The sequence below is a fragment of the Myodes glareolus genome, chromosome 11 (assembly GCF_982192425.1).
Source record: "Myodes glareolus chromosome 11, mMyoGla1.1, whole genome shotgun sequence".
NCBI lineage: Eukaryota > Metazoa > Chordata > Mammalia > Rodentia > Cricetidae > Myodes > Myodes glareolus.
Window position 1 is genome coordinate 16320918 of NC_142036.1, and position 18487 is coordinate 16339404.

The 18487-nt window shown below is 39.9% G+C and overlaps 1 protein-coding gene across 5 annotated transcripts in view; it reads right to left on the reverse strand.

Moving 5' to 3' along the window:
• Tecpr2 (tectonin beta-propeller repeat containing 2) overlaps window positions 1–18487 on the reverse strand; it is a 105231-nt gene that overhangs the window by 55372 nt on the left and 31372 nt on the right. For 4 of the 5 annotated variants that reach the window (XM_085697963.2, XM_048431331.3, XM_048431332.3 and 1 more), the window contains 2 exons: window positions 7148–7276; window positions 6284–6415 (listed from right to left, as the gene is read on the reverse strand). In XM_085697963.2, the coding sequence (XP_085554089.2) occupies window positions 6284–6415; window positions 7148–7276 (261 nt within the window). The remainder of the gene's footprint in view (window positions 1–6283; window positions 6416–7147; window positions 7277–18487) is intronic. The other variant, XM_048431335.3, reaches the window with a different exon arrangement.

Below are 18487 nucleotides of genomic sequence, written 5' to 3' on the forward strand. Positions count from 1 at the left end.
GTGCAGCAGCAGCAGTTTGACCAACTGTTTAAGAGCAGCGCTGCAAGAGCTGGGCATGGTGGCGCACACCTTCAACCTGCTACTCAGGGGCAGAGACAGGCAGATCTCTACACTCAAGATATGGTCAACATATCAAGTTGCAGGACACCCAGGGCTGTAGAGAGAGACCGTCTCAAAACAAAAAGCAAACAAACAAAAAGAATAATGCAACATCAGCGTCTCTTTGTGTGTCTGAGGGGGCACGCAAATAATGAGACCCACTGACACAAATTATACATAGTAAAATCTACTGTTTTTAAGTTTCTGACTTCAATTTTGTTATATCCATAGTTATCTAACTATACCACAAGGAAGATGGTGAAATTTCCATTCTCCCCTGGTGCGGGAGAATTATCTGTATTCTGCCAATCATGTATTTTAATAAAACATTGATTGGCCAGGCAGGCAGTATAGGCGGGAAAGCCAGACAGAAAGTAGAGGTGGAGCGATGAGAACAGGAGAATTCTAAGAAGCAGGAAGCTCCCTCTGCCATTCCTGCCCAGACCACCGAAGAAGCAACATGTGAGCTGACAGCTGGAAAAGGTACTGAGCCATGTGGCTAACGTAGATAAGGATAATGGGATAACATGTGTTATAAGAGCTGATAAGTAGCCAGAGCTAAGAGCCAATCAGTTTATAATCTTAAGGAGTCCTGTGTGTGATTTTCTTTGGGGCTTGCCAGCTGTGGGGTACTAGGCAGGACAGATACCCCAACAAGCCAGCCCTTCATGTTACACTCTCCTAATACTGAGAACTTTGAATGTAGTTCCTCTTCCTACAAGTTAGTCAGAATGTAACTTTTCTAGTCTAACTTAGCCTATGGTAGAATTACACTATACTGTATTTCAGAAAGATGAGTATTCTCTCAAGACTTTTGCAAAAAAAAAAAAAGAGGCTTGAGAGAATATTCATTAAGCATAAGTTTTCAGGGCTGGAGAGATGCTCAGCAGTTAGGAGCATGGGATGCTCTTCCAGAGGACCAGGTTCTGGTTCCCAGCACCCACAAGGAGACTCACAACATCTGACTTCAGTTCCAGTTCACTCCAAAGAACATGATGCCTCTTTTGGCCTCTAATGCGGCACTGCACACAAGTGATATGCAGACATACATGCACACACCATGTACATAAAATAAAAATAAATAAAAACTTTTCAGGGTGTTTCTAGATAGTTTTCCCCAAATTTTATTTCCCTTCCATTTCCTGAATAGTGAGGCTTGAGTGGCCTTCTCTTGGACAGGGGGAGATGACAGAGAGCAACAACTCCACAGAAGCACCACAAAAGAGCACAATCTAAACACTTGATAACCTTGACAAGAGATGTTCCCACAGAGCAGCTGTTCTATGTGGGGTCTGCATAACCCTAGGTCCCTAAGACTAAGACTCTCTCATAGCATATGCCAGGCCAAAAACATTTCACAGAATGTTGTTATATGTCTTTTATCTTAAAATTTTTTTAAAAAATTTATTTATATATATGAGTATTTTGTCTGATGTATGTCTGTAAATCATATATGTACCTGATAGCTACAGAGGCCTGAAGAGGGTGTTAGATCCCCTGGAACTAGAGTTACAGAAGGTTATGAGCTACCATGTGACTGCTGGGAATGAAACCTAGGTCTTTTGGTAAAGCAGTCTGTGCTCCTAACCTCTGAGTCACTGATTAACCAGTCTGCCTTCATCTTAGGCTTAAAAGTCATCTAATAGTAAAGATAAACTAGGTTCATTCATGTTTATGATTAAATCTGTTTCTCAAGGATTGGGCTATGCCTCACCTGCAACTTTAACTACAAAGGGTTCCATACTGCCTGTTCCAGGAATGGTAACCACATCTTTGAACCTTGTTATGTGGCTCCTGTAACTCTGCCTATTTGCGTTCCAAATCGCCCATTTGGAAACCCCCTACCTTGGGGCTATAAAAACCCTTATCTTGCCCATGTTCAACACTGATCTCTTGAACCACCTTTAGAGGGAGACAGCCTATGTACACAAATTAAAAACACATGCTTTAATTAAGTGGTCTTTCTCCTCACATCTCCATGCCCCTTCCATCACTACTGTCACTTTGCTAAACGGATATGCATGCCCAACAAAACGCCCTCTAAGTGCTTTCATTGAAAGCACAGGAATCACTGTGTATGGAGCCACTTGGAACCTCATTATGAACCAGGACCAATGCACCAAACTACAAAGGTCATCATTTATCACCACACACTCACACTAAAAATATGAGTTTCAATGAAGAACATCTTGATAAAGAAAAATGGTAATTTCACCCCTAAGGAATGGTGCTTTTGCACTGGATATCAACAAATTGGCTGTGAACACATGGACCTTCTGCAAAATGATACACAATGGGTCTCAAGGAAAAAAAAAAACAAATCTGTAGCTGGTGGTGGCACACCATCCCTTTAGTTCAAGCACTTAGGAGACAAAGGCAGAGGAACTCTGAGTTCGAGGCCAGCCTGATCTAAGAGAGAGTTCCATAACAGCCAGGACTACACAGAGAAATCTTGTTTCAAAAAACCAAAATAAATAAATAGAAAGAAAGAAAGAGAGGGGGGAGGGGAAGAGAGGAGAGGAGAGGAGAGGAGAGAGGGAGGGAGGGGGGAGGGAAGGAAGGAAGAAAGAAAGGGGACAAATCTCTGCCATAGGAGGACTGTAATTCAAATGAGATACTGTTTTCACACCATTTTTACCTGAAACACTGTAATTACAGGGAATGACGAGGTATTGGCAGACATTATCTACATAAATAATGAGAGCCTGTTGGTTCAGTATTTGTTACCTTCAACTGAAGATGAGAATCTAGAAAACTTGTATTTATATAAATTAGACAAGATTCTAAAAGCTGAAGAATTTTTTGACTGGCATGACGGAGATATTAATAATGGCACTTTCTTTTTAAAAACTATTTATTTACTTATTTTATGTAATATAGGTGTTTTGTCTGCACGAACGCCTATGCACTAAGTGTATGCTTGGTGCCCCAACAGCCAGAAGGTGTCAGATTACATAGAACTAGAGTTGAACAGTTGTGAGCCCCCATGTGGGTGCTGGAAACTGAACCCAGGTCCTCCGGAAGAGCACCCAGTGCTGCTCTCAACTGCTGAGTCAACTCGCCAGCCCCCGTCTTCTGATATTATATAACACATGTATCAACATCTGGAAGATCAGCATCCTCTGAGATTCCTATTCTACTAAGTGACTGGTACGTGATACTGAAAATTATGCAAGGGTAAATAAAAGATCTACTCAAAGTAGAAGATAAACTAACAAGTTTTAATGTAACAAGGTAGGAAAAACCCACCAAGGGTTTCAGATTCCACATTGCAATCAGTTTTTAAAGAAACCCCTACGTGATAGAGCTGCTCCTTGAGGCCACAGCGTAGGCTCCTCTCTGTGAAGCAGTCTTTAGAAGCCTTAGAAACAATATATGCTACTGCCATTACTTTTTATTTTATGTGCATGAGTGCTTTGCCTGGATGCACGTCTATGCACCACTTGGTTGCCTAGTTCCCAGTGGTCATAGAGGGTGCTGGATCCCCTGAGACTGAGTTAGAGAGAACTGTGAACTGCCACTGTGAGTGCTGGGAATAGAACCCAGCTGGGTAGAGCACCCAGCACTCTTAGTCTCTAAGATATCTGTGGTGGTTTGAATAAGAATGGCCCACATAGGCTCATCATATAGGTGTGGCATTGCTGGAGGAAATGTGTCACTGCAGTGGGCTTTAAGGTTTCAAAAACCCATGCCAAGCTCAGTCTTCCTCCCTCCCTCTTCCTCCTGCCTACAGATCAGGATAGAAAGCTGTCACCTACTGCTCCAGCGCCATGCCTGTCTGCTTCCCACCATTATGATAATGGACTAACCTCTGAAACTATAAGCAAGCCCCCAAGTAAATGCTTTCTTTTATAAGAGTTGCCTGATCATGGTGTCTCTTCAGAGCAATAGAACACTGATTAAGACAGCATCTCTCCAACCTACCAGTGCTTTTGGCTGCCCACTAAAACTAGATGATAGTCCCTATTGCTGAAGACACTACATGCTTAGGTTGCCAGGCATAAAGAAATCAAGCAAGAACTGAGCTGAAAGCTTACTCCTTGTCACCTAGTTTTCAGAGTGCCAAAAGGTGGTGCAATCCAGGTTTCAAGAGAAAAAAGTCATCAGTCCTACCGAGTTTTGGACCTTGTGTACTATACTATCTACCTGTCAGGCACGGTAGGCACTAGTGCAACAGTGGTGTGATTATTATAGGGGTAACCAACCAGTTTCTGCTCAGTTCTAAGATCACACCACGGGAAGGAATTCATGCCTGCTATTCTAAATCTGGTCAAAAGCCCATAGCTGGAAAGGTCATAGGCACTAGCAGGGAAGCTATTATTGTACTTTTGCTAAATGGACATGTCATACCCATAAAACTACCTTTTTTTCTGTTTTTTTGAGATAGGGTTTCTCTGTAGCTTTGGGGCCTGTCCTGGAACTAGCTCTTGTAGATCAGGCTGGCCTCGAACTCAAAGAGATCCACCTTCCTCTGCCACCCAAGTGCTGGGATTAAAGGTATACATCACCACCGCTGGATCAAACTACCTTCTAAATATTTGGGTTTATGTCCTTAGAGTGCTTCTCTCAGTGTTAGTCAAAGAAGCCTTTTCCCCCCCAGTGGGTAGAAGTTAACTGCAAAAATTCAAAACTGGTCAAAGTGCTGAGAATACATGACTATTGAACGCCAAGCCCTAAATAGGACATTTATATTATCCCCTTCAAGGCTCAAGGAACATCTCAGAAGATGGGGACAGAAAGGATATAAGGCACCTCAAGATAGGGAAGAGTATTGTGAAATGTTATTTTCTGGGCATAATACGGTCATGAACTCATAGTAGCTACAACTATCTACACAAGATCAGTGTAAGATTGGGGTCACCAACCTAACAAAATGGACAGGGGAGGGAATCACAAGACCCTACCTCCCCATAAGGAACTACTGGCAGTCAATGATTGCTTGGGGAGAGAGAGATTTTCTTCAGTGGTGTAGCCACTAGTACATTGCCCATGCTATTGTAAATAACCTCTTATATTCATGTTTATGTAAGCTGCCCTAATTAAACTCATTAGGTCACATACAAGAAAAAAAGAGAGAGAGAGAGTGAGGGGGGGTGAGAGGGAGGGAAGGGAGGGGAAGAAAAAAAGGGAAAGAAGGAAAGGGAAGGAAAATTCCATGTAATTTTTTGTTTGTTTTGGTTTGGTTTTTTTCAAGACAAGATTTCTCTGTATAGCCCTGGCTGTCTTGGAACTAGCTCTGTATACCAGGCTGGCCTCAAACTCACAGAGATCCGCTTGCCTCTGCCTCCTGAGTACTAGGATTAAAGACATGTGCCACCACCGCCCAGCCTGAGCTTTAATTTTCAACATGGTATATTTTATAGATATAAACTACTACCAGGGAATATTTGTAATAGTTCAGTCTTAGATTAGAGGGCTAATAAACAGTCAGTTCTGCTAGACATAATGGCTATCTCAAAACATAACAAAAAACAAATAAACAAACTACACTAGGTTCTTAGAATCTAACATAGGGAATGAAGAGGAAAAACGGGTAGTTCATCAAATGTTTAGTCCATCTGGCAGGCACATGGCCAAACAAAATACGGGCATCATAAAGCCTGATCTGCAGTAGGAAAGTCACGGGCTTCAGAGCAGAACCTATTTGAAATGAGTCTGCCAGGTCTCTGCTTGTGCCCCTGGATTGAATCCTGGAAATAAGAACATACTGAGAGGCTGCCAAGATGGCCCAGTGGGTAAAGGTGCTTTGCTATCTAGTCTGATGACCTGAGTTTGATCCCTAGGACCCATGTGGTGGAAGGAGAGATGATTCTTGCAAGTTGTCCTCTGATCTCCACACAAACACTGTGGAAAGTGTGTAAGTGTTTTACTATTCAACTCTAGTTGGCTTGGCATTTCCTATGCAGCCCAGACTGGTCTTAACCTCAAGAAGACCCTCCTACTTCAGCTCTCAAGTGCTGAAATTACAGAGCATCACGTCTGACTCAAGTTCGTACAATTTTTACTGCTGGTTTTGCAGGCCACCTCATTAGTCACTGCAGAAGTTTACAAAACACTGAAGATGTCCGTGAGAGAAAACCCTGTAAGTAACACTTGGCAGTTAAGGGCACAGTGGTGGAGAGCACGAGCCACTGGGAAGGAAGCAAGACTGCAATATGATACAGATCTCTGAAAATCACCTCACCTGGTCTAGGTCGAGAGAGGAGTAGACGATCTTCCCCTTGTCATCTCCGGAGAACAGCTTCATCCCATTGGGGCTCCAAGCCAGAGCTGTAATGCTGGTTTTGTGAACACCAGTGACATCAAATCTCCGAAGCTATGGGTGACAACAGAGCACAAGGAAAGGAGAGGTGAGTGGCTGCAGTTATGGGAATGTCATTCCTACTCTGGGAGGAGCTGGTTTTCCACACAGAACTGTGCACGAGGTTCCCTATGTCTATCCATATTCTAAACTGAGATGTGCCAACAAGATGGCTCATTGGATAACAGTAATTGTGGCCAAACCTGGGGATGTGAGTTTGATCTCTGGAACTCATATGATAGAAAAAGAGAACTGACTCCTCCAAGATGTTCTATGACCTCTATACATGAACGGTAGTACGTGTGTGTGCGTGTGTGTGTGTGTGTGTGTGTGTGTGTGCGCGTGTGTGTGTGTGTGCGTGTGTGTGTGCATGTGCGTGCGTGTGTGTGTGTGCAGTTTTTAAAAACAAATACAATTTTTAAAAACCTCACAAAGAGCACAGAGGGAATTAAGTAAAAAGAAGAGCACTGATTTGTGCTTTATGATCCCAAGCAGGGACAAAGACATCACCTAGTTAGAAGTTGCACAATGTCATGCTGAATCATGTGATTTCTAGGCAGGTAAGTACCACCACACCTTTCTGACTATGTAGACCAGGTGGTCTCTCAGAGGGACCCACCTGTCTCTGCCTTGGGAGTGCGAGGATCAAAAGTGTGCCCACCACACCCAGCTCTGAGGATTTCTCATCTTAAAGACACCTGAGGACCCTGCCAAGAAGGGAAGCAGTGCCAGAACCTGAGCACTCACCTGCTTGTTCCTCCCCGGCAAGGAAGACACAAGCTGGAAAACAGCAACCCTCCCAGAGGCGGTGCCTGCTGCCACAAGGTCATCAAAGCAGCTCAGCAACTTCACCACAGTGATAGACTCTGTCTTTCCCTGAAGGAGGACATGCCAAAAACAAATCACCAGAGGCACTTATATGAAAAAAAGAAAACTAGATGTAAAGCCGGAAACATGAAACTACATCCCGGGGCTACAGCATATAAATTTCTGGCCGGAAATGTGTACAAGTCAGAAAACAAATGAGTCTAGGATCTCTGCCTTACTGTTATTATTGTTATTATTAATAGAACCCCAAATTACGATTTTGTATACATTTTGGTACAGTATATCCATAATGCACAGCCATCATCCATTTCCAGAATTATTTTCACGTTGTGAAGTGGGAACTTTTTTAAAGACTTACTTATTTATTGTATATACAGTATTCTGCTTACATGCATGACTGCAGGTCAGAAGAGAGCACCAGATCTCACTACAGATGATTGTAAGCCACCATGTGGTTGCTGGGAATTGAACTCACAACCTTTAGATGAGCAGGCAGTGCTCTTAACCTCTGAGCCATCTCTCCAGCTCTGAAATGGGAACTTTATACCTACCAAATAACAAGCCCCACTAGGTGGTGGTGAAGTATGCTTTTAATTTCAGCACGAGGGAGGTAAGAGACCTGCAGATCTCTGAATTCAAGAACAGGTTGGTTTACAGAGAGTTCTAGGGCAGTCAGGGCTAGGCAGGCAGAAAAACCCTATCTGAAAAACCAAAGCAAGCAAGCAAACAACAACAAAAAACCCACAAAACTATTGCAAGAACTCTAATTGGTTTTAATAATAAAAACCCAGAGCCAGACTATTAGAGTAAATGGATAAGAGACAAAGGAGCAAGAAACATCCAACTCTTATTTTGCTAACTCCTTAGTTGAAAAAGGGCTGAATTCCTGTCTCCTCCCACCTTATATTTCTCTTTCCGCCCAGCCATATCATTTCCTGTCTGTCTGTACAGACCTCCAGACCTCTATGGTTAACTAATGGCTAGCTCCACCTGCTGATCTTCAGGCAAGCATTTGTCCCCATTTTTGCCTAAAATAAAAAAGGTTATAACTAATAAAAACTATATACAATAAGTAAAATAACTATATACAATATGTACAGGCAATAAGTACATTAACAACGTCTAGTCCATTAGCAAATGATAAATTCATAGAAAATACTCCATATCTATCTTATCTTGATGAGTTCAAAAGGTTATACCTAACTCACTTCCTGTTCTAACTTGCAATACCAGAACTATCTTTTAAATGTTTTTCAACCTTTACACAGTTTACACCTCTTTAGTGAATTTTAGTTCTGAATCCAGTAACAAAGAAAACTATAACTTTAAAGTCTTCAAATCCATCAAAGACCTGAGAAGGAAATAATATTACCAGAGTAAGCAGGTAATATTTTCTCTCCAAAAAATGTGAGAAATGACAAAAACAGCTGGCTGCCTGGACAGTCACCCAAGGTTCCTCCACAACATTGGCACATCCATCCTCAGCCTACAGGTCTAGCATATCTGACAGACTTTTTTGTTAAGCAGAATATAATTAAGGGCTGTCCTACTTGTCTTGGCAAAGTTTGGCAAACACTTTCTTTTGTGTCCTGCTTGTCCAATTTGGACAGCATACTGTCAGCAGTCAAGGCAAGAGCACTTTTTTGCCCAATGGCTTACTTTCAAGGACTAGAAATTTATATTACATTGCTAAGTGAGTTATATAGTTGCAATACCTTGAACAAGATTAGAAATGTATGTACAGTATGGCCTAACAAAAATAATCTTAAATTTGTATCAATTTACAAAAATCCATATCAATGTAAAATATTTAAAACTAATAGTTGCTTTTTTGGTTTAAAAGTAGATTCAATAATCTACCTTTTTATCCTATTTCTATATCCCCTTCTTTTTCTTTTCAGAGTAGACTCAATCACCTACCTAGCCATCCAATCATATCTATATCCCCTGTTTTTCTTTTCAAAACAAGAACCCTGAATCCAAACTCCTTTGCTTAGCATTTTTCCTGACCATTAGCAATAACAACTTTTAACCAATCCCCCTAAACAATAACAAATATCCAAAACCAAATGAAAGACCAAAAACCACCCACCCATTCCCAACTCCTGAGGATGTGGGCATCAAATTTACTTCTGCTGACTGGGGGCAATGGCATCTTTAGGGGGTCCTGGGAGAGGAAGCTCTATCATTTGTTATCCAGTCTCTGTGTAATGGGAAAGTGTGGGGCTTGTCTCAAGTCCTGGGTAGAGTAGTCTGTTAGGTTAGATCGTCTCAGCTAGCCATAGAAATTGTCCTAAACAGTTTGTAGTCCAAAGCCAATCCTTAGGTGGTGTTTTCAGCTTAGTGGTGTTTCCCTAGAACTCATGGAATTGTTGTTGTGGGTCCCATGCTCCTTTTGGAAACTTCAAAAGTCGCTGTTAGGCATGGTATTGGCTAACTGCAGAAAACTTAAGTGTTTTAAATGAGATATGCAGCAGATCTCAAAGAGGTTAAATGATCATTGTTCGTTATGTACAAACATCCAGAGTACAAAAACTTAATTCCTAGCTACCCAATAGACACTGAAACCCAAAATTATGTACAGGAAACTATATGAGGCCTTTTTCTAGAATTAATCAGTACTCTATACATTCATTAATATCATAACAAAAATTTTAATATATGTATATATCAATCTTGGAAATTTCGAGATAATATTTATATCTTAAGAAAAGCCTTAAAGAGTCAAAATAAAACCAAAGGATTAAGAGATTAGTGGCAATAGAATAGTCCCAAAATTTTGGTTTTTCTCCTGTTCCATATCAGGTTCTTCTGTCATGAGACAGAGATTTGGGATTCTATTCTACTTCAACAAGGATGCTTGGATTTAGAGAAGGAGAGAGCCATACTCCAACTCCAAAGCCAGCTTTAATTTTCAACAGTTATTTATTGAGACTACAAAAAGACCATTTGTTGTTGAGAATGTTAATACATCAACAGGCCAATTTACTCTTTTTCTTGGGAAATTATTTTCTGGATGATTTGGTCTTTTTTTTCAGATGGCTCATTTGTCCAGTGGTCTTGGGATTCATTAACTCGATACCTTTATTCTCCTGAAAAGACAAAAACAAAACCCAGCTCCAACCCTAACTTTAGAGAGGTTCTCTTTTGGCAAGTTATATCTGATCAAATGAGAAGCACTTGTTAGTCATATAAGTTACTTTAGATTGAATGGCAAACTAGTTAATGAACTATCACCTCTTCTAATCAAGAAGTCTCTCTTGTTTAAATTGAACTTTTATCAATTTTGATGGTATCCATAGACTTTCTACTCCTGTGGATAAAAAAGCAAAACCCCTTCCCCAATGTAACAAATATCCTGGTTTCCATTCTGAAGTGAACACAACTTTAAAGTATACGGGCTGACTTTTCTATTATCGAAAATCTTTCCACAGGTGTCATTCCCTTCTGATTAGGATTTAGAATATTCAAAGTGAATAAAGCATTATGCAATCTATTTCTGGGGCCTTTATTACCCCTTTCTGTTTATTTAGCATATTCTTTAGAATTCAGTTTGATCTTTCTATGACTGCTTGTCCCGTAGGATTGTGCAGTATACCTGTACTATACTTTATGTTGTAATAAGTAAAAAACTGTTTCATTTTCTTAGAGACATATGCTGAAGTACTGTCACTCTTAATTTGTGCAGGTATACCCATGATAGCCACAACTTCTAGCAAATGTGTGATTGCAAAATCAGTCTTTTTCAAACTCAAAGCAGTCGTCCGTTGAAATCCAGAATAGAAATCAATGATGTGGTAAATATATTTTAATTTTCTAAATTCTACAAAATGAAACACATCCATCTGCCAGATTTCATTCCATTGAGTACCCTTTGGGTTATTTTCTGCAGTAGTGAAGTTTGGTGCAAGAAAGAATAAGTAGGACAATTTCTTATAATTTCCATGGCTTGCTGCCAAGTGATGGGAAAAATTTTTTCAAACCTTTGCTATTGACATGACGTTTTTTATGAAATTCTGAGGCCTCCAGCACATTTCCTATCAATAGTTGATCGATTTCTTTATTACCTTGTAAGTAATGTTTTTGAACCATTTACTCAGTTGACCATTTTAACCCCAACAGTGGACCATAGGTAGGAAATGACTCCTAGAAATCTTTGACCATCATTAAGAGTCTGCAATTGATCTCTCCAAATTTGCACCTTTTGGGGTCTAATTTTTTGCAGACCTGTAACTGGAGGTTTCTCTCCCACCCACCAGTTCCTAAATAACCACTCAGAGACTTAATAGTAATTATAAACTGTTTGATAGATGGCTCAGGCTTTTTATTGGCTAGCTCTACATATAAATTGCCCATTTCTAAAATGTGTATCACCACGTGCCCTGTGGCTTACCATCAATGCTCTGGCATCTAACTCCTTCAGCAGCTGCTGGTGTCTCCCAAACTCTGTCTTCTTTTTCCCTATATATTTGTTTGGATTTCCTGCCTAGCTATATTCTGTGCTGCAATAGGCCAAAGCAGCTATTTTATGAACTAATGATAATAAAAACATATTCATATCACATAAAGAGATATCCCATAACATAGACCTATTTTATATCCTAAATAACTAATGGAATCTCCTCTTTGTAATTTTTCAGGAGCAATTTGTAATCCCCAAAAGGCAAAATTTTCTTCATTTCTTCAAACATTCTTTCTAAAATATCTACATTTGAATCAGCTAGTAAAATATTGTCCATGTAATGATAAACTATATATTGAGGAAATTGCTTACATATCATTTCTAATAGATCACTTACAAAATACTGGCACAGGGTAGGGTCTAATTAACATTCCCTAAGAGAGAATCTTCTGTTGATATCTTTTAGCAGGCTGAGAATTACTATAAGCAGGCACTTTGAAGGCAATTTTTTCTCTTTTTTCTTGTAAATATATAGAAGCATCAATTTTTAAATCAGTAACTCTAAGAGGCCATCCTTTAGATACTAGAGAAGGTAAAGGAGTACCAGACTGTAGAGAGCCCATCTGCTAAATCACCTTATTAACAGCTCTTAGATCTGTCACCATCCTCCATTTTCCAGACTTCTTTTTAACAACAAATACAGGAGAATTCCAAGGGTTGGTTGATTCTTCAATATGCAGAGTATCTAGCTGCTCCTGTACCAATTGTTCTAAAACCTGCAGTTTCTCTATTGCTTATCCCATACAGGTTTGTCTGTCAACCATTTTACAGATAGGTCTGTTGGTGCCTCTGAAATAGCAGCAGGTTCTGTGCCTTGTTCCTGTACACCCTGAATGGTCAATTGTACACGACAACTGTTGACTGTTCTTCATAAAACCTTCTAATAGTTTCCCCAGAAAGATATGTTAATTTATACTTTGTTTCTAACATTGGGGGAATGTTAATCTAAGTATTCCACTGCTGTAACAAATCATGTCCCTACAAATTCATCGCTAAGTTAGCCACATATGGTTTTAATATTCCTCTCTGTCCCTAACCAAGTCTCTCCAGTCTTGAGGGATAATTTTATTATAAGTTGACGAGTTTAACATTTGTTTTACAAAAGGTGAATGCATACCATATGAGACTACATTCCTTGAATCTCCTTAAATATAATACTTCCATAGGAGTCCACTCAGCTCTTGCACAGTATTGGGGATATCTATCATTTGGCAGTTGTTCCTGTAAGATTACTGGATAAAATTGCCTGTTTGAAAACCTTAGGCTGTTCCTCTCTAACCTTAAAGTTCAATGCTGAGATTGGTTTCCCTTTAAATTACTCTATCTGTCTGGGTCTAAATATCTTTATGATCTGTTTTAATAAGTTCTTCTAAGACCTGTATCTTGGCACTCTTATCAACCACCTTTTAAAAGGATAAACGAAGGAGTATCAAACCAACAATAAAGATTATCAAAATGATAATTAACATGTCAATCCTGGTAAAATTGATTATCCCTTCGCTTAATTGTTCCAATTTTAAACCACCATTGTGTAATCATACAGAGACATTAATAATAGTGTCTTTCATTTTTTAATATGGGAAAGAACTTTTTTTTTTACAACAAATTTTCCCCTTTAAGAATTCCCAATTTGGTGTGGGTAGTCCTTCTGTATATGTGTTGCTTTTATTGGTTAATGAATAAAGAAGTTGCTTTGACCTGTGATAAGGCAGAAGAGAGCTAGGTGGGGGAAAAACTAAAATGAATGTCAGGAGAAAGAAGGCAGAATTAGGGAGAAGTCATGGGGCTGCCAGAGGAGAAAGATGCAAGCCAGCAGCTGGAACCTTGCCAGTAGGCCACAAGTCTTGTAGTAAAATATAAAAGAATGGAACTGGGTTAATTCTAGATGTAAGAGTTAGCTAGCAATACACGTAAGCTATTGGCAAAACAGTTTGCAAATAATATAGTTTCTGAGTGATTATTTTGAGTCAGGTGGTTGAGAAATGAACAAGCGGCTTCCTCCAACAAATTGGCGCATCAATGTGTGCCAACTAAATCCACTTAAAACCTTAGAGAGTTTGGAAAGGAATTCTAGACACACACACACACAAAAAAAAAACAGAATTTAACACTGCTTCTTGCTCTGTTTGAAGGCGGCATGCTGTAGCTCCTTTAAGAAAGGTCTTCCTGATTCAGCAGTAGCAGGAAAAAAAACCATGTGGTTTCAAAATGGTGGTTTTCTGGGTGGTGCTACCAGCACGAACTCTGGCTCTTTTAGGAGATGGAGCATTTAAATGGGGTTTGGGAGCAACGTGGTACAAACTGCTTAAAGGCACAACATAGACCCACTGCAAAAGTGAAACTACAGGAGGTAAACATGCCTCCGACATGTTGGACTGGGTGGAGCCAAAAGGCAAAGACGCCTTAGTCCTAGCAACACCCGCTTAGCATTAGAAAAATACAAAGGCACTCATGGTCAGAAAATAATTACAGATACACAATAAAGACAGATTTAGATACAAAAGACCTCTAAATGGATCACAGTGTGGGATAAATACATGTTGGCTTGGGAGAGAGAAGAAAAAAGAGATAGACAGTTATAAAAGAAAGTAAATGGTTTTAAAAATAAAACAAAGTCTTTAAAGAGACAGAGTAAAATTGTAGAAAAAGTAAAGGAGTTAAAAAAAAGCAACATAGGGGCTGGAGAGATGGCTCAGAGGTTAAGAGCATTGCCTGTTCTTCCAAAGGTCCTGAGTTCAATTCCCAGCAACCACATGGTAGCTCACAACCATCTCAAAATGGGGTCTGGTGCCCTCTTCTGGCCTGTGGGTATACACACAGACAGACTATTGTATGCATAATAAATAAATATTTTAAAAAAAAGCAACATAAAGCTAGATTATACACAGAGAGTCTGAATTATGTATATTATTGTGTTTTCTTTTAATTTTTTTTTACTATAAGAGAGGTAGTTGATTCTGGGGCTGCTAAGCTAAACACACACACACACACACACATATGTATATTAAAGGTATCTTGATTTCAAAATTTTATTCAAAGGATATGTTGGTTTTGAAGAGAGGTTCTGCTTTTATTTCCACAGAAGATGAGAACTTCTAGAACAATGTGGTTTGATGGACCAAGGACCACCCAAAAGATCACAGTATAACACCCCCAAAATTACTTCACCCAACAAAATGCAGGAAGCAGTTTAAAGAGAATTATGCCCAAATTCCCTAAATGATTGTTTATAAATATTTGCTTACATTTAAAGGGCGATATTATATAGATAAGACTAATTTTCACTGGTATGGATCTTGGCCTATTGTTACAAATTTAACATCAATCTTGTTATATATGTATTTCTGCTCTTGATTAAGGTATTGTGATTATGTAGTTCATTTAAAAATGTAATATATAAACAAGAAATACAGGTTAATAGATAATCATCTACAACAGTCAAGTTTGTAGTCATATTAGTTAGGTTTTCTAGATATATAGAGATATATTTCAATTAGATAGGTATTCTTCAAATCTTTCAGAGACCTTCAGAATGTGGCATTTGGAATGCTTTAATATCTTAGGACTTTTCATGACAATGAGACACATCTGCTCCAGGCAACACCAATTCACTTCCTCTTCTTCAAGAGGAAGATGGGCATTCATGAGGCTCCTTATGGAGTTGGTTAGTGATTTGGGCAAGAAACTGCTCTTGCCTGGACTGCTTGATGTTATGCTGTACATACTGAACATGCAGGACCCACAGAGAAATGACTGCTGATGGTCCTTCAGGGGTCCTGCTTTATGAAAGAACAAAAAGTGTCTGCTAGACATTCTACAGGTCACAGAAGTGACTGACAAACTGCCAATATAGGCTGAACTCCCTTCAAAATTTTCTGCTTCATGGAAAAGTCTGATGGATACTATGGGTCAGTAGGCTAAAGATGGATGCCCCAGTGTTACAGAAGAACTTTGGGTGACTGTCCAGGCAGCAAGATGTCTCTGTCAATTCTAGAATTTTGGAAGTTGCTTACAATGCACTTCCTATTTACTTAAGGAATATTATATCCTTCTGGAGTCTTTGATGGAGTTGAAGAATAGATAGTTACAGTTTTCCTTAGTTACGATAAAAGATATAGTAGATATAAATATTGTAACTATAATTCTTGCTTGATACCTGCTTTGTTATATGTAATTTTACTATGTTAAAGATAAAAACCTTCCTTTTATTTAAATAGAAAATGGGAAAAAGATGTGGGAAGTCCTTCTGTATATGTGTTGCTTTTATTGGTTAATGAATAAAGAAGCTGCTTAGGCCTGTGATAAGGCATAATAGAGCTAGGCGGGGAAACTAAACTGAATGCTGCGAGAAAGAAGGCAGAGTCAGGGAGAAGCCATGGAGCCACCAAAGGAGAAAGATCCAAGTCGCCAGCCAGAACCTTGCTTGTAGGCCACAAGCCTCTTGGTAAAATACAAAATAATGGAAATGGGTTCAATCTAGATGTAAGAGCTACCTAGCAATACAGTTAAGATATTGGCCAAACAGTATTGCAAATAATATAGTTTCTGAGTGATTATTTTGAGTCGGGTCAGTAGGGAAACAAACAAGCAGTCTCCACCAACACCAATTGATTCCACAAATCTGCTGATGATGTCGGTGAAATGTGAGGTGTAGCACATCTAAACAGAGAATACAGGCAGTACACAGTATGACTGAGGACAGCTGCAGCTGCTAGCATGTAGCTATGAGCTGAGAGTGGCAGCCCGAGGAGGGGGTCTAGGGCAAGAGGTAACAAGGGAGAGCGAGACGGCTATCTGAAAAACACACGTGGGATTATACAGAAGAAGCATGTGAGGCAGGAGCTGCCAGAAAGCAGAGTCAGCTGGTCTAGGGAGGGTAAGTACAGTGGTGTTTGAAGTTTGGGTGGCAGCTGAAGACTGTTGTAGGGAGGTTGCAACAGGAAAATCCCAAACTCACTCAGATGCTTGAGGCGGGGGAGCTGAGCCAGTAGAGTGGTGACTATGGCAGGAGCCCCCACGTGCAGCTCCAGCGTGTGCTTTTATGTGAATTCATGCCCTAAGTTGGGTGTCAATTGTTGCATGAGTTCTACCTGGTCTTAATAATAAAAACCCAGAGTCAGATATTGTGGTAAATGCTGAATGATCAGAGACAAAGGAGCGAGTCACAGTCAACTCTTACCTTGCTAACTTCTCAGCCAAAAATGGGCCAGGCTCCTGTCTCCTCCCACCTTATATTTCTCTCTTTGCCCAGCCATATCACTTCCTATCTGTCTGTACAGACCTCCAAACCCCTACGGTTAACTAATGAACAGCTCTGCCCTCTGTTCTTTAGGCAAGCTTTATTTGTTAGAGCACAAATAAAATATCACCACACAATACCAATAAGCCCCATTCTCCCACTGAACACCTCCCCATCCAATTGGTGGCAACTTCATTTTACTTAGACCGCCATGATTCTAATGACCCTATTATCTTTTTCTGACTGCAATTTACCTAACACGATGTCTATAAGGTCTATGAAGCATGCTAAGGCATTGATTAGAATGTCCTTTATTTCATCTCTTTATATAGCCACACAGTTTGCTTACTCATTAATCTTTTTTTTTCTTGTTGTCCTGGATGTTTTTGTTTTTGAGACTGGGTCTTTCTATACTACCTAAGATGACCTTGAACAAACTGCCCATACTCCTTGTTCAGCTTCCAACGTGGTGGGATTATTGCTCATTTGCCACCATGCCTGGCTTTATCCACTCTTCTTTTTTAATTATCATTTTTTTAAAGTTAGCACATAAAGCCAATGGTTTCCTCATAGCATTCCACACGTGCCTATGATTAGACTATGTTCTTGCTCCCTCCCCTCCACTTATTTTCCCCAGATACCCTTCCTGCATTTTCAAGCCACAGGTACTCTATTATCTTATCTGCCTCTTTCTTTTTTCCAGGCAGGGTCTCACTATGTGGTTTCCTTTTCCCTGGCCGACTTGGAATTCACTATGAGGGCCATGCTGGCCTCAAGATCCACCTGCCTCTGCCTCCACACCCAGCTATCCACTCATCTTTTAATGAAGACTTGAACTGTTCCCCACTTTAGATAATTTAACTAATGCTATGAAGAATATACAAATATCTCTTGAACCCCTGCTTTCGAGATAACTGTGACAGTGCATGTCTATAATTCCACAACATGAACTACTTTATTTATTTGTAATTTTCTGAGACAGTCACATGGAGTCAGGGGTAGCTTCAAACTTGAGGATGACTTTGAATTTTTTTTCTTTTTTTATTTCTTTATATTTATTTAGGTTTTTTGAAACAGGGTTTCTCTGTGTAACCCTGACTACCCTTGAACTTGCTCTGTAGACAAGGCTGGCCTTGAACTCAGAGGGTTCTCCTGCCTCTGCCTCCAAGTGCTGGAATTGGAATTACAGGTGTGCACCACCACCACCCAGAAACTTTGATTTTTTTTCTTTTTCCTTTTTTTTTTTTTTTTTTTTTTGAGACAGTTTCTTGATTTGTAGACTGGGCTGGCCTCAAACTCATAAAGATCTCCCTACCTCCTGCCTCGCTCTGCATGTACTACCACCTGGCACCTTTGAACTTCTTGATCCTCCTACTTCTACCTCCAATTGGTAGGATTACAGGAATATGCCACTTTGCCTTGGTTTGATGCAGTGCCAGGTATCAAACTCAGAGTTCATACATGTTAGGTAAGAACTCTTGCCAACTGAGCTACATCCCAGTCCTTACAGTAATTTTCTATACTATACTATTCTTACATTCTAGGAATCAGTTTGACT